The sequence below is a fragment of the Corvus kubaryi genome, unplaced genomic scaffold (assembly GCF_017639235.1).
Source record: "Corvus kubaryi isolate FWS band 111438036 unplaced genomic scaffold, C.kubaryi_AGA036_p1.0 37148, whole genome shotgun sequence".
Classification (NCBI taxonomy): domain Eukaryota; kingdom Metazoa; phylum Chordata; class Aves; order Passeriformes; family Corvidae; genus Corvus; species Corvus kubaryi.
In genome coordinates, this window is record NW_024581038.1 from 185,648 (window position 1) to 197,994 (window position 12,347).

At 44.7% G+C, this 12,347-nt stretch overlaps 2 protein-coding genes across 3 annotated transcripts; both read right to left on the reverse strand.

Moving 5' to 3' along the window:
- Positions 1-16: 16 nt before the first annotated feature.
- Positions 17-6,629, reverse strand: LOC121661342 (IgGFc-binding protein-like). Its single transcript, XM_042021455.1, has 6 exons — positions 6,466-6,629; positions 5,240-5,306; positions 3,077-4,330; positions 2,084-2,400; positions 1,270-1,600; positions 17-717 (listed from the first exon to the last, which is right to left on the reverse strand). The coding sequence occupies exons 2-6, from the start codon at positions 5,298-5,300 to the stop codon at positions 155-157; spliced, it is 2,526 nt and encodes an 841-aa protein (XP_041877389.1). The 5' UTR covers positions 5,301-5,306; positions 6,466-6,629; the 3' UTR covers positions 17-154.
- Positions 6,630-8,080: 1,451 nt separating this feature from the next.
- LOC121661344 (sushi, nidogen and EGF-like domain-containing protein 1) lies at positions 8,081-12,067 on the reverse strand. 2 transcript variants are annotated; one of them, XM_042021457.1, is made up of 8 exons: positions 11,963-12,067; positions 11,178-11,222; positions 11,051-11,086; positions 10,627-10,757; positions 9,581-9,862; positions 9,297-9,434; positions 8,655-8,833; positions 8,081-8,201 (listed from the first exon to the last, which is right to left on the reverse strand). In XM_042021457.1, exons 2-8 carry the CDS (start codon positions 11,212-11,214, stop codon positions 8,198-8,200), a joined length of 807 nt encoding a protein of 268 aa, XP_041877391.1. In that variant the 5' UTR covers positions 11,215-11,222; positions 11,963-12,067; the 3' UTR covers positions 8,081-8,197. The 2 variants fall into 2 exon arrangements, with proteins under 2 accessions (XP_041877391.1, XP_041877392.1); XM_042021458.1 differs by lacking the exon at positions 11,178-11,222 and having other exon boundaries at positions 11,963-12,061.
- Positions 12,068-12,347: the final 280 nt, after the last annotated feature.

Here is a 12,347-nt window from a genome sequence, read left to right on the forward strand (position 1 = left end):
GGTAAAAAAAGGCATTTGGGGAGATAAAGGGGATTTGGGGGAAAAAAAGGGGGATTTGGGTGAAAAAAGGGGGAATCTGGGGGAAAATGGAGAATTTGGCATAAAAAAGGATACTTCGGGGGGAAAAATAAAGACTTTGGTGGGAGAAAGATAATTAGAACAGAAAAAAAGGGGAATATGAGGGAATTTGGTGATGAAAAGGATTTTTTGAGGGAATTTGGGGGTGAAAAGTATTCCTTGAGTGGTTGCCCACCTTGACCTTTCGTGGATGCTCCTGGCTCATGCTGATGACACTCCCATAGACCTCCAGGTTGACGGTCTTGGTGAAGGACACAGCACGGCTGCCGCGGTGGTTGTTTTCCACGGTGACATTGAAGGGCACCAGTGTGGGCTTGGGGGTGCAGAGGGCGGCAAACTGGTAGATGCAGGAGCCTTGGAAGTCAAACCTCACCCCATCAAATGTGGTGTAGTGCGGGTCACCCGTCCCGATGCAGGTGTAGTGCTTGTTGGGTGTACACTTGGCGATGCCATTAACCATGACACATTTCTCATGGGATCTACATCCCCCTGGCTTACAAGTCACTGTCCCTGAACCCTCACACCGACACCGCTTCCGGCAGCTCCCATCTTCCCAAAATTCCTCATGGAGCTTGTAGGAGCGATTGTTGTGGAAACAAGAAGAGGCAGTGGTGCTGGGGTTTTTGGTTGCCTTGATGCCTACAAGGGATTTAAGAGTCTGTGAGACACCATACAGGGATGGTCCTCAGGAAAGCCCTAGTGCAATTCCATGTGTTGTGGACACCTGAAGTCAAATCAGGGAGGTTAGGAGTGTTTTAGGGAGAACCAACTAATGCAAGCCTTCCCTGTAAGGGAGGTGTTGGTTACATTGACACCTAAAACAAACTGGACACCCCACAGGGACAACCCTCAGGAAAAATCTCAGCATAATTCCCTCGTTTTTGGGGAGCTGGAGTGAGATCAGGTAGATTTTGGGGTGGTTCCTTCCCCATTCGTTATGTTGATACCTACAAGGTTTGTGGAGTTCATGAGACACCAAGAAGGGATAGCCTCCAGGAAAATGCTGGTATAATTCCATGTGTTATGGACACCTGGGGTCAGATCAAGTAGATAGGTGGATTTTGGGATGTTTCGGGGTGAAAAGACACATTGATTGTGTTGATGTCTACAACCATTGCTATAGGCCAATACCCACAGCTGAGTATTTTCTCCCTACCCCAAGACCCTTGCAGATTCCCCCCATGAACTCACCACAGCCCTCTGTGCCCTGTGCAGTCTCCTGGCCTCTACAATCTTCCTGGCATGAGGGATCTCTCCAACTTTCTGCCCAATCCTCACCACCTTCACCAGGAATACCATTGGGAACCATTGCTTCATCATCTGTATCCTCATTGAAGTTGCCACAGAGGCCACAGCTGGCCCCAAAATAGCTGCTGGGCACTGCCACCATGATAACCTGGTCCTCATCATAGGTCATCTGCAGCCCAAAATCTGTCTGGAGGATGGTCCGACCATCATTCTGGAAAATCTGGATTTTTCCCTCTTCCAGGCTGGCTGGAAGATCAGTTGGTTTGTTGTTAACCTTGTGGGGAGGGGAGGATGTGGAGGAGGAGGGTTAAAACTCAGCAGGTGGTTTCCAACGACATAAAAACCACATAGATACAAACAGAGGGAGAAATTATTTTGTGAATGATCAGTTTGCATTACAAATCAGAATTTTTGCCCTAATTCCTGGACATTCACACCAAGAAAAGCTCAAACCCCGAATTGGAACCATTTTCTCTATCTTCTGAGCTAATTTTGTTTGTACAGAGACCAAGTTTGGAAGAAATCACATCCCACCTGGAAAATTGATTGGGAATGGAAAAAATTCCCCAAATTCCATAGGTGTGGCACTTCTACTTCCTTTTTAATGCCAACATCAACACTGCAATGATTTATCCTCTTCCACCTTTTTTGGTGTTTTTCCTCATTTTTTGAAGGTCAAACTCACCCATAAATTTTAATCCACTTGGAACAAATGGTTTTATTGGGAACAATAGCTCCGATACCTGGGGAAACTCACCTGGATGGCCCTGTCCTCACCAGCACGGATGGAGACATTGTAGGCATAGATGTAGACATTGGCCAATGGATCCTCGGAGCGATCCTGGCTCCGTTGCTCCTCCACGGCGAAGTGCTGCAGGGTAGGGTCGTTCCCACAATACCTGGCCAGGGTGTACTTGCATCCACCACGGGTGGACACAGATGCCCCATCAAAGGTGTGGTACTGCAGGGATGGGGAGCCTGTGCAGGTGCCCAGGTAGTCGTGGCGGCAGGTGGGCGCACCCTTGTCCAGGTGACAGCTCTCCTTGGGGCGGCAATGCACCTGCTGGCAGGGGTCTGTGGGTTTATTAGTGACAGGGGATTAAATTATATTAATTGATTATATTATTGATATGTCTATGTTTATATATTTTGCATTTTTTAATGTCTGATTTGTAATTACACTTACGTTTTTCTGTATTATTTTTAAGTATCTATATATTATTTCTATATTTGTTTAGATAAGAATTATTTATCCACGTATTGCTTATGTATTTCTATCTTACAGAATTATTCAAAATATAATAAATGTATACAATTCTAAATAATGTATAAATATAAATTTATCACAGACATGTTATTTTATATACATTTATCTCCAATATTTAGATATTTATATTTATTATATGTTTATATTTTAGATAGCGATTTTTATGTATTATCTATGTATTTCTCCATTGATTCTTATTTATTTATTTAATACATTACATTTAGTTTTTTACTATTTTTCCTATATGTTTGTACATTAGTATTTTCTTAAAATGTTACTATTATATTATATAATATTATATAGTATCATATAAGATATATTACTAAAATATAATATTATTATGTAATACTATTATTTTTTATTTAATTGTTTTTTGTCATGTGGATGATTACATGTATTTAAGTATAATTATTATAACTATCTGTTATTGATATCTCTATAATTCTAGATCATTTATTGATATCAAAGTCCACCTCCACTCACCACTGTCACAAGCTCCCTCTGCTCCATAGCGCTTCCCCTCTCCCATCCCGACGTTCCACACCCCAAATGCCGCTGTCTCATGCGCCACATGATGGATTCCAAATCCGCTTCCTAAATTTATCCCAATCCATGAATATTCTGTCCCAGGGATCGGCTCCCACGCCACACTCCCTAACGGCCTCTGGTTCAGCAGTATTCCAGAAGTTTCTGCTGTCTTGGCCACCAGCAGGATGCGGTTGTCATACCCCTCCAGCGCAACGACACTGTAGGAGTTGCAGTAACCGGTGATGTCTGGGATGTTGACAAAAAATGGCTCAAAGGTCACTGCACCGCTATTGCTGCCACTGCCCAACAGAAAAACCTGGACACCAGCTTCAGAAGTGAGGAACAAGCCCAGCGGGGATTGGGTGCCATAGAGCAGCGCATGGTTGGGTTGTATCTCTCGCGTGGTCTCAGTGCGCTCACCATGACCCGTGACACGTGTTGGTTGGGCAGCAGTGATGTAGACAAGGTTGGATTGTCCCCGGAAGGGCACTGGTGGCACAAGGAAGGATTTTCCCCATTGGCTGATCGGGTGGAGCTGTTCCACGACATGATCACAGCGGCTCAACCTGCCCACACAGGTGAGACCGCTGAAGATGGCCACGGGCCTCTGTGCCACCACCCGTGTTCCGGAAAGATCGGCTGCACTCTGGATCTGCGCTGCTTGGAAAGGCTCCAGGGGGATGGTGAGGGTGGAGCCACGTCGGTGCAGCCGTCCACGGAAGGTGACATCAGTGTTGAGATGAATGTTGACTGTGGTGGGTTGATCCCAAGCGGCCACCACAAACTGGGCATAGCGGGTGGGGCCGGGGTTGGGAGTGACCACGTGGTATTCCGTCCCCCACCTGTGGACTGGGATAATGACAGCAGAGTCAGCTGCTGTGGGTTTGTCGTTGACCATCACTGCGGTGACGGCAGCAGTGGTCTTCACCACCACGGCATTTTCAAAAATTTGGCTTCCCATCATCTCTGCTTGGGGTGGGATCTTCACCAGGACTGGTTGGTTGGCAGCTGCCTGCACCGTCATCCGTAATCCAGGTCTCTTCATGGAGATGGTGGCAGTGGTGGACGGGGAGGGCCCAGTGAGAAGGAGGAGGCGGAAGTCGCTACGAAGGGTACGTTGGTCACCATTCTGCAGAAAGGCCACCAGGAACTCATCACCCAGGTGAGGTGGTGACATCTCAGAGGTGATGCTGGGAGCATGGAGGAGAGCTGGGGGGGAGAAGGAGAGGAGTGGATAATTTGATATATTATTGATTTGATGGAGATTTGATTGATTTGATGGATTACTGGTTTGATGGACAATTGATTTCATGGATCACTGATTGATGGATTATTGATTTCGTGGACTACTGATTCAACAACTTGATCAATTTGATGGATTATCGATTCAATAGATTATTAAATTGATGGCTCAATGATTAGATAAATTATTGGTTTGATGGACTTTCAATCTGATTGACCTTTGATTTCATTTGCTAGACCATCAATTTGATGGAACATTGATTTCATGTATTATTGATTCAATAGATTATTGAGCCAATGGACTTTTGAGTCAATGGATTAATAAATTAATGGACTTTTTAGTGGGCAGACTATTGATTTGATGGAGTGTTAATTTCATGGATCATTGATTTTGATTTGCCAGTTTATTAATTTTACGGACTATCGATTTGATTTGATGGGATATTATTTTGGAGAAAAATATTTAAATTAGCATTGATCTGATGGATTATTGATTTAATAGGTTATGGATTTGATGTACTTGATTGATTTTATGGACTTTTAATTTGTTAGATCACTGATTTGATGGAGTGTTAATTTGATCAGTGATTTGATGAATTTTTCATACACTCATTCTCCAGTTGGGAGAGTAAAGTCCTTTGATCTGAACAAATATTTAATGAATTAGAATAATCTGTTGGATCATCATTCACAGAAACAAACCCTTTGAACAATCGTGAATTTGATGAAATCCCAGTTAATTCCCTGGGCAAAAGATGGAGATTTTGGGCTGGGAAATCCTTGTTTTGGGCTAGAAAACCCTTATTTTGAGGAAACTCATGATTTCAGGGGAATTTTAGAGCTTTTAGGGCATTTCCTCACCCTGCTTCAACTTACCCCAGAACATAACAATCCAGAACCATCTCAGTACATCAGCTTTTCCCAGGCTGCTGTCCATGATGCTCTGGGTGCAAAAGGTAAGAAAACAGTCAAATCCTCATATTTTTTAAATCTCACTAGAATTTTCCCAAAATTCACCATTTCTTGACATATAATTTACACAAATCCCCAAAATATGTGGGTTTCAGCCTTGCACTCATCCCAAAAATCAATGGTTTATCAAATGTGTCCCTAATATCTGTTCTTCTCACTCAAGCTGTCCTCAAATTCACTATTTTAATTGCACTTACTCAAAAATCTGAATTTTAGTGTACTTGACCCCTAAATTGGCTTTTGAGGGGCATTTTCATCATCTCCTGAAGAAGAGTGGGCAACCTCCTGTCCTCATCATTTCCCCCACCAGCCAAGGTACCTTTGCATCTCCTTTCCCTTTCCCTCTTTTTTTCTTTCCCCCTTCCTCCCTTTTCCTTTTTTCTCTTTCTATGTTTTTGTAATTTCCTCTTTTCCCCTTGTTTTACCCATTCTCTTCTTTCTTTTGCTTAATTTTTCCATTTTCTCCTCTTTTCCCTAAATCCCCTTTTTCCATCCAAATCTCCTTTTGGCTTTTTCATTTCTTCATCTTTTTTCCCTTTTCTACCCCTTTTCCCCCTTTTTACTCCTTACCTCCCCTTTTTTTTCCTTTTCTTCCACTTTTAAAATCTCCTACCTTTTTATCCTTTCATCCCCTTATCCCTTTTTTTCCTCCACTTTCTGCATTTTTCTTTTTTCCTTCCTCCCTGGCTTCCTTTTCCTCCCTCTTTCTCCCTTGTCTCACTCTTTTCCCCCTTTCTGGTATTTCCCCCTATTTCCTCCCTTCTTTCCCTAGTTTTCATTTCCTCGCCTTTTTTTTTTCTCATTTTTTTCCCTTTTATCCCTTTCCCCTATTTTTTCTCCTCTCTTCTTTCCCCAATTTCCCTTTCCTCCTTATTTTTTACTTTTCTTCTCTCTTCTTCCTTTCCTTCCTCCCCTCACCCCCCCTTGTTCCATTCCATTCCCCTATCCTGCCTTTTTCTCCCCAGAATCCCTTCACAAACCTTCCAATCCCGATGCTCCCAGGACCAGACCCAGGGCTGGGGGGGGGGGGAGAGGAGGGGGAGTTTGAGGAGTTTTCAGGTAGATTTTCCCACTTTGGAGTCTTTCCTGCAAAAAAATTTATCATTTACCAGATCGACTTTTGCCCTTACCTGCCTTCGGCCCTGTTTGATCCCCAGCTTAGGTCCGTATCCCCAAAGAGCTCCGTTTTATCCCCAAATCTGTGAAGAAAACACAATCCCAGGACAGCAGATCTGGCTCCTCCCTCAATTATTTTATAATTTTGGCAGAAAAAGGGGAAAGAAAATGACTAATCCAGGCATCCCCAGGGGACAACCCCACCCAATGACGTGAGATAATTTTTGGCCAGAAAAGGTGAAAACAGAGAGAAAAACAGGGTGGTTTTTTCTAAAACTGATGTAAAAATTTGGCATTACCAGATATTGAGGTTTTTCTGCCCAATGAAGTTTAAATTATTCTGCAGTAACAAGAAGGTGAGGGAGTAAAAAATGGTAATTTTTTGAGAAATAGAGGGTGTTATTGGGGTAAAAAAGGAGGGAAAAGGGAAATAAGGGAGGGCGAGGGAGGGATTTTTAAAAAATTGCATTTTGTGGGTTGAGGAATTGATGGGATCAATGGTGGCCAATGTCATGAGGTGAAACAAGGGGAAGTGCCAGGTCCTGCCCTTGGGTCACAACAACCCCCTGCAGCTCCAGGCTGGGCCACAGTGGTTGGGAAGCTGCTCATTGGGAAAGGCCCTGGGGATGCTGGTGACGGCAGCTGAACATGAGCCCAGGTGTTCCCAGGTGGCCAAGAAGGCCAATGGCACCTGGGCTGTCCCAGCCAGGGTGTGGCAGCAGGACCAGGGCAGTGACCGTCCCTCTGGACGGTGCTGGCACTCCTGAGGCCACACCTTGAATCCTGGGGGCAACTCTGGGCCCCTCATGACAAGAAGGACATTGAGTGGCACCAGCCACTCAATGTCTGGAGCATGTCCAGAGAAAGGATCAGAGCTGGGGAAGAGTCTGGATCACCAGGAGCAGCTGAGGGAGTTGGGGGGAGCTCAGCCTGGAGAAAAGGATGATTATGGATGACTTTATCACTCTCTACAGCTACCTGGAAAGGAGGTTGTAGCCAGGTGGGAATGAATCTTTTGTGCCAGGCAATCAGCAGCAAGACAAGAGGAAATGGTCTCAAGCTGCGCCAGGAGAGGTTCAGGCTGGACATCAGGAGGAATTTCTTCACAGAAAGTGTGATTGGGCACTGAAATGGTCTGCCCAGGGATGTGGTAGAGTCGCCATCCCTGGAGTGTTCAAGAAACATCTGGATGTGGCAGTCAGTGCTGTGGTCTGTTTGACATGGAGTGTTCAGTCAGAGGTTGGATTTGAGGATCTTGGAGTTCTCATCCAGCCTTAATGATCCTGTGATTCTGTGAGTAGGGGTCAAGGGTGGGGAGGGGTAAAGTTGTGTCTTGTGATGTCCGAGCGTGTTTTAGATGTAATATTTTAGGGGGGGTGGATGTGTGCCAAATTATATGTTGTGGGTTGTGTCTGTTGTGCACACGGGTGCCATGTGCATGTAACTTCATACTGTGAAAGAGCCCAGAAATTAACACCCAAAAAGGCAAAATTGGATGAATTCAGTCACATTTCACCCCAAAACCCCTCAGACCTCCTGTAACTGTTGGAACACTGACAGTGACAGTGAGATGAGTGTGATAACATCACCAGAGGTACCATGACAATGACAAGGATATGGACACCGCAATGTCTTGGCTGCAATTTTATTACTCTGGTAGAAGTTGACATAACTTTGACCTTCGCAGTAACTTCCTCGGTGACAACGGTGGCAGTACTGATGTCCCTCTGCCCCACTCCTCTCAATTCACCTAGAAGAGACAGCAGCAGCCCAAGAGGAAGAACCCCTTTCTGCCCAAATCCCCAATATCCTCAAAAAATCCCAATATTGCCCCAAAAAATCCAAATTTTCCTCACAAATTATCTCAGAAAATCCCCACCATTCCCCAACAAACTCCCAATTGTTCCTAAAATTCCCATTCTCAAATTCCTAATTTGCCTCAAAATTCTCAATATACCAACCAAGATTCCTACTGTTCCCCCCAAATACCCAATTTTACAAAAGAAATCCCCAGTCTTCCCCTAAATTCACAACAACCCTCCCACAATCACAAATTATCCCCCCAAATCCCCACTTTTCCCCCCTCACCCCTGAATTTACTCCCCAAATTCCCAGTTTTCCTTAACATTTCCAATTTTCCACCCTGACAGATTTCGCCCTTTCCTCAAAATTCCAAATTTTCTCCCCTAAAAGCCCAACTTACAACCAGCAGTCATTGTTCAGCTTGGCGGGGTCCACACCTGTCACCTGGAAGTCGTCCACTCGAAAGACCCAGCGTCCTGGGACCTTGACATTGGAGGTGGTGGTAATGTTGATGATGGCATCGGTTTGGGATCCGGGAATGTTGTAGAAATTGGTGTCATCACCGCTGTTGAATCCCGCCTGGAAAATTGGGGGAGAATCTACGTGGGCCAACCCTACCCAAAGGGGTGGTGGGCCCCCCAAATGATGTTAGGATGTGAACATATTTGGTGTCTTCCAGAAATGATATGGACCAATCCATGACTTTCACTATCATGATCATGATCTCCAGAAGAAGGGTGGCCAATCTCCTGTCTTCATCATCATCATCATCATAATTATCACTATTATCATTACTGTCTCCAATAGCTGGGATGGGCCAACCTCTTACCTTCATCATCATCATCATCATCTCCAGAAGATGGGAAAGGACAACTTGACCTCCCCAAAAATGTTGTGGGCCCTTCCTGGACCTTCATCATGACCATGATCATCATCATCCCCAGGAAATGGGATGGGCCAATCCCTGACCTTCATCATCGTCATCCTCAGAAAATGGAATGGGACAACCTCCTCCCCGTCCTCCTCCACCCTCCCCGCCTACATGTGCTGGGGTCCCCCCGAGTCCTGTTTCAGCATCCCCATCACTTGCTGCCCCTGTGGTCCACTGGATGTCCCAGTAGTTGAGGATGATGTAGAACATCTTGGAGTCACTTGTCAGCACAGCCTGGAAGGTGTTGCCCTACGGAAAAGGTCATGGAGTCAAGGATGGGTCATGGGAGTCAAGAATAGGTCATGGAGGTCTAAATAAGTGGGTCACCAAGGCCACCAAGTGGGTCAACAAGAGCCAAGCAGTGACCTTCATGCCCCCTGGACCATGGACCTCACCTTTTGTGAGGTGGAGCCATAGTAGGCCACATGGTCCCAGGTGGCCACCAAGGCCCAGGTGGCAGTGAAGGGGCTTTTGGGGAAGTACTGGGTGATATCCTGGCTGATGTCTGCCAGCAGCGCCGGGTCAGTGGTCTGGCGGTAGAAGATGTCCCCACCCAGCACATTGTCCACGTCCCCCCAGTAGGGAGCTACGAAAGGGTGCCCATCCGCCAGAGGGAAGGGGTCTGGGGTGTATTGTCTGACAGGCTCATCGAAGGAGATCACCCCATTGTTGTTCACCTGGAGGTGACACCAGGAGCGGGTGGGTGCAACACCTTGACTTGTGCTGTGGAGTCCTTGAGATGGACCCTCCAAGCACCCCAAGAACCACCACCCATAGGGACTCCCCAACACCTACCAGCTCCCCAAGATCCATCACCCACAGGACTCCCCCAAGACCCACAAACCATGGGAACCCCCACCCATGTGACCCCCCAACACCCATAGAACCCCTCAAAACCCACCAACCTCCCAAGACACACCACCCCATGGGACCCCATGAACATCAAACATCCATAGAACCCCCAATACCCACAACCCCCAGGACCCTCCTGAGACCCACCACCCACAGGACCCCACAACACTCACCAACCCTCCCAAGATCCACCCTTCCAGGACCCTCGCAAAACCCACCACCCATGTGATCCCACAACACCCACCAACACACCCCAGGATCCACCCCATATGGGACCACCCAAAACCAACTGCCTCAAGACTCACCAGCCATACGACCACAAAGGACCACACCATCACGCACCATTCTCAGGACCCCCCAAGTCCCTCCAACCTCCCCAACAGCGCCAGTCCCCTTAAGATCCCCCCCCCATCTGAAGATGTTTCAGTGTCCAAGAACAAATCCCTCTATGAACTCAAGAAGGGTTGATTTTGGGATTTTGGGGACACACACACACACACACACACAGAGGAAAAATTAAGTAGAAATGGAGGGAAAACTGGGAAAAATGGAGGAAATTCCCAAAAATATGGAACTTGAGGTGACCTACGAAGGCGGTTTGGTAGGATTTGCCGTAGAAGGTAAAGGGAGCAGAGAGGGTGATCTCCTCGGATGTCCCATCATCGTGTTTGGGGTTAGTTTTATCCCCCTGGTGCGGTCCATAGGGATAGAGCAGGGACTCTGTGGGAAAATCAGGATTTGGGAACTGCCCCCAAATTCCCACCCAATGACACGGATTTTGGGGCCAAACCCACCAAATTTGTGGTTCCCATGGTCTTGGTTACCTAAAAATGGATGTGTCTTCTCCTGGGTTTTCATGGTGAAACTGGGGTGGAAGGGAATGACCCCAGTGGAATTACAGGGAGAACACATGGATTTTGGGAGAATAGTGGGAAAATGGTATGATGTGGGTGGGAGAAATTTTGATTTAGGTGGAAGTAATGTTTTTTTGGGGCAAAACCCCCAAAATTCACCTTTTTCAGATGAGGTTTTGGTGTCCACCATGGAACCTGGGGAAAAAATAGGAAGGAAAATGAGTCGATCAATCATTTTCCCAACAGGGATGAAAATGACAACACTTTTTCAGAAACAAACCTTTACCTAAAATCAGGAGGAAGAAAACACTAGTGGGTGACATCCTCGACCCTAAAATAATTGTAAAAAACAGGAAAACTTAAAAAAAACCCACTAAAAACCTAAAAAAATACCCAAAAAACAAGCAAACCAACAATGCTCCCCCAAAACAGACAATGCAGTAAAATGAGGTTTCAGAGGCAAAAAAAATCCACATTAAAACACCAAACACACACTTTTCCCAGGAATTTTGTGTGTGGAGCTGTGTGTATGTGTGGCATTTTAACCATTTCTTTAAAGAATTGAAGAATTTGAAAAGTTGGCTTTTTAATTTAATTCATTTTAGTGCATTTTTAAGCATTAATAAAATTTAATTCAGCCGATTTTAAAATGTAATTTTTGAATTTTTAATTTAATATGCTTGAATTTTGATCGAAAATTTATTTAAGTGATTATTTAATTTCATTTTAACTTTTAATTCTAAATGCATTGACATTTTATTCAATAGAGTTTTTTAGATGAATGCTATTTTTCTCTTCTATTTATTTGGATTTTTATTTAATTTTTATTTAATTGAATCTTAAATTTTTGTTATTTGTGTGCATGAATTGAGGAATTTTTTCCCCTTCTATGCCCGAATTCAGGAATTTTGCCTTTTTTTCTGAATAAATTTAGGATTATTTACATTTTTTCATGTATTTTTAGGTCATTTAAAGGGACAAATCTTCCTTAAATCCATGAAAAATCAGGATTTTAAAGAGACAGTATTCCAAGAAGTGACCAAAATCCCACCAGAATAAAAATTCCCTTACCTGGGTTACGTTGAAGCGAAGAACTGCAGCCTGAAAATGAGCTCAAACACTCAACGTTGCTGGCTTTCGCCTCATCCTGCTCCTTCTTTTATCAAAACAAAAACTACAGAAACACGTAGTTTGCCAACTTTCCGCCCATCCAATCTCTCTGAGCTTTCCCTGGATTCTTTAGAGAGGCACATTTAATCACGTGTTGGGGATTTTGGGCTCCTCCATATATATTTTTTTTAAGCACAGTGAAGCCCTTTTTTGAATAATTTTGGGGTTCTGGAGACACCTCTGGATCCCTCCTCAACACATGTGAGGTTTTTGCCCCTTTCCAAACTTTCAACTTCTACTCCCTGATTTAATTTTTTTAAACAAAAAAAAGTACTTTTAAACTTAT

What these genes read in the sequence shown, in the direction of transcription:
- LOC121661342 (XM_042021455.1), bottom strand. Translation starts at nt 5,300, where the DNA reads ATGGACAGCAGCCTGGGAAAAGCTGATGTACTGAGATGGTTCTGGATT. An exon ending in CTGGATTGTTATGTTCTGGG is followed by an intron (nt 4,331 to 5,239) that starts GTAAGTTGAAGC and finishes TCTCCCCCCCAG; the next exon opens with CTCTCCTCCATGCTCCCAGC. An exon ending in GTGAGGACAGGGCCATCCAG is followed by an intron (nt 1,601 to 2,083) that starts GTGAGTTTCCCC and finishes CCTCCCCACAAG; the next exon opens with GTTAACAACAAACCAACTGA.
- LOC121661344 (XM_042021457.1), bottom strand. Translation starts at nt 11,214, where the DNA reads ATGTCACCCACTAGTGTTTTCTTCCTCCTGATTTTAG. An exon ending in CAAAACCTCATCTGAAAAAG is followed by an intron (nt 10,758 to 11,050) that starts GTGAATTTTGGG and finishes ATTTTCCCACAG; the next exon opens with AGTCCCTGCTCTATCCCTAT. An exon ending in AATCCTACCAAACCGCCTTC is followed by an intron (nt 9,863 to 10,626) that starts GTAGGTCACCTC and finishes TGTCACCTCCAG; the next exon opens with GTGAACAACAATGGGGTGAT.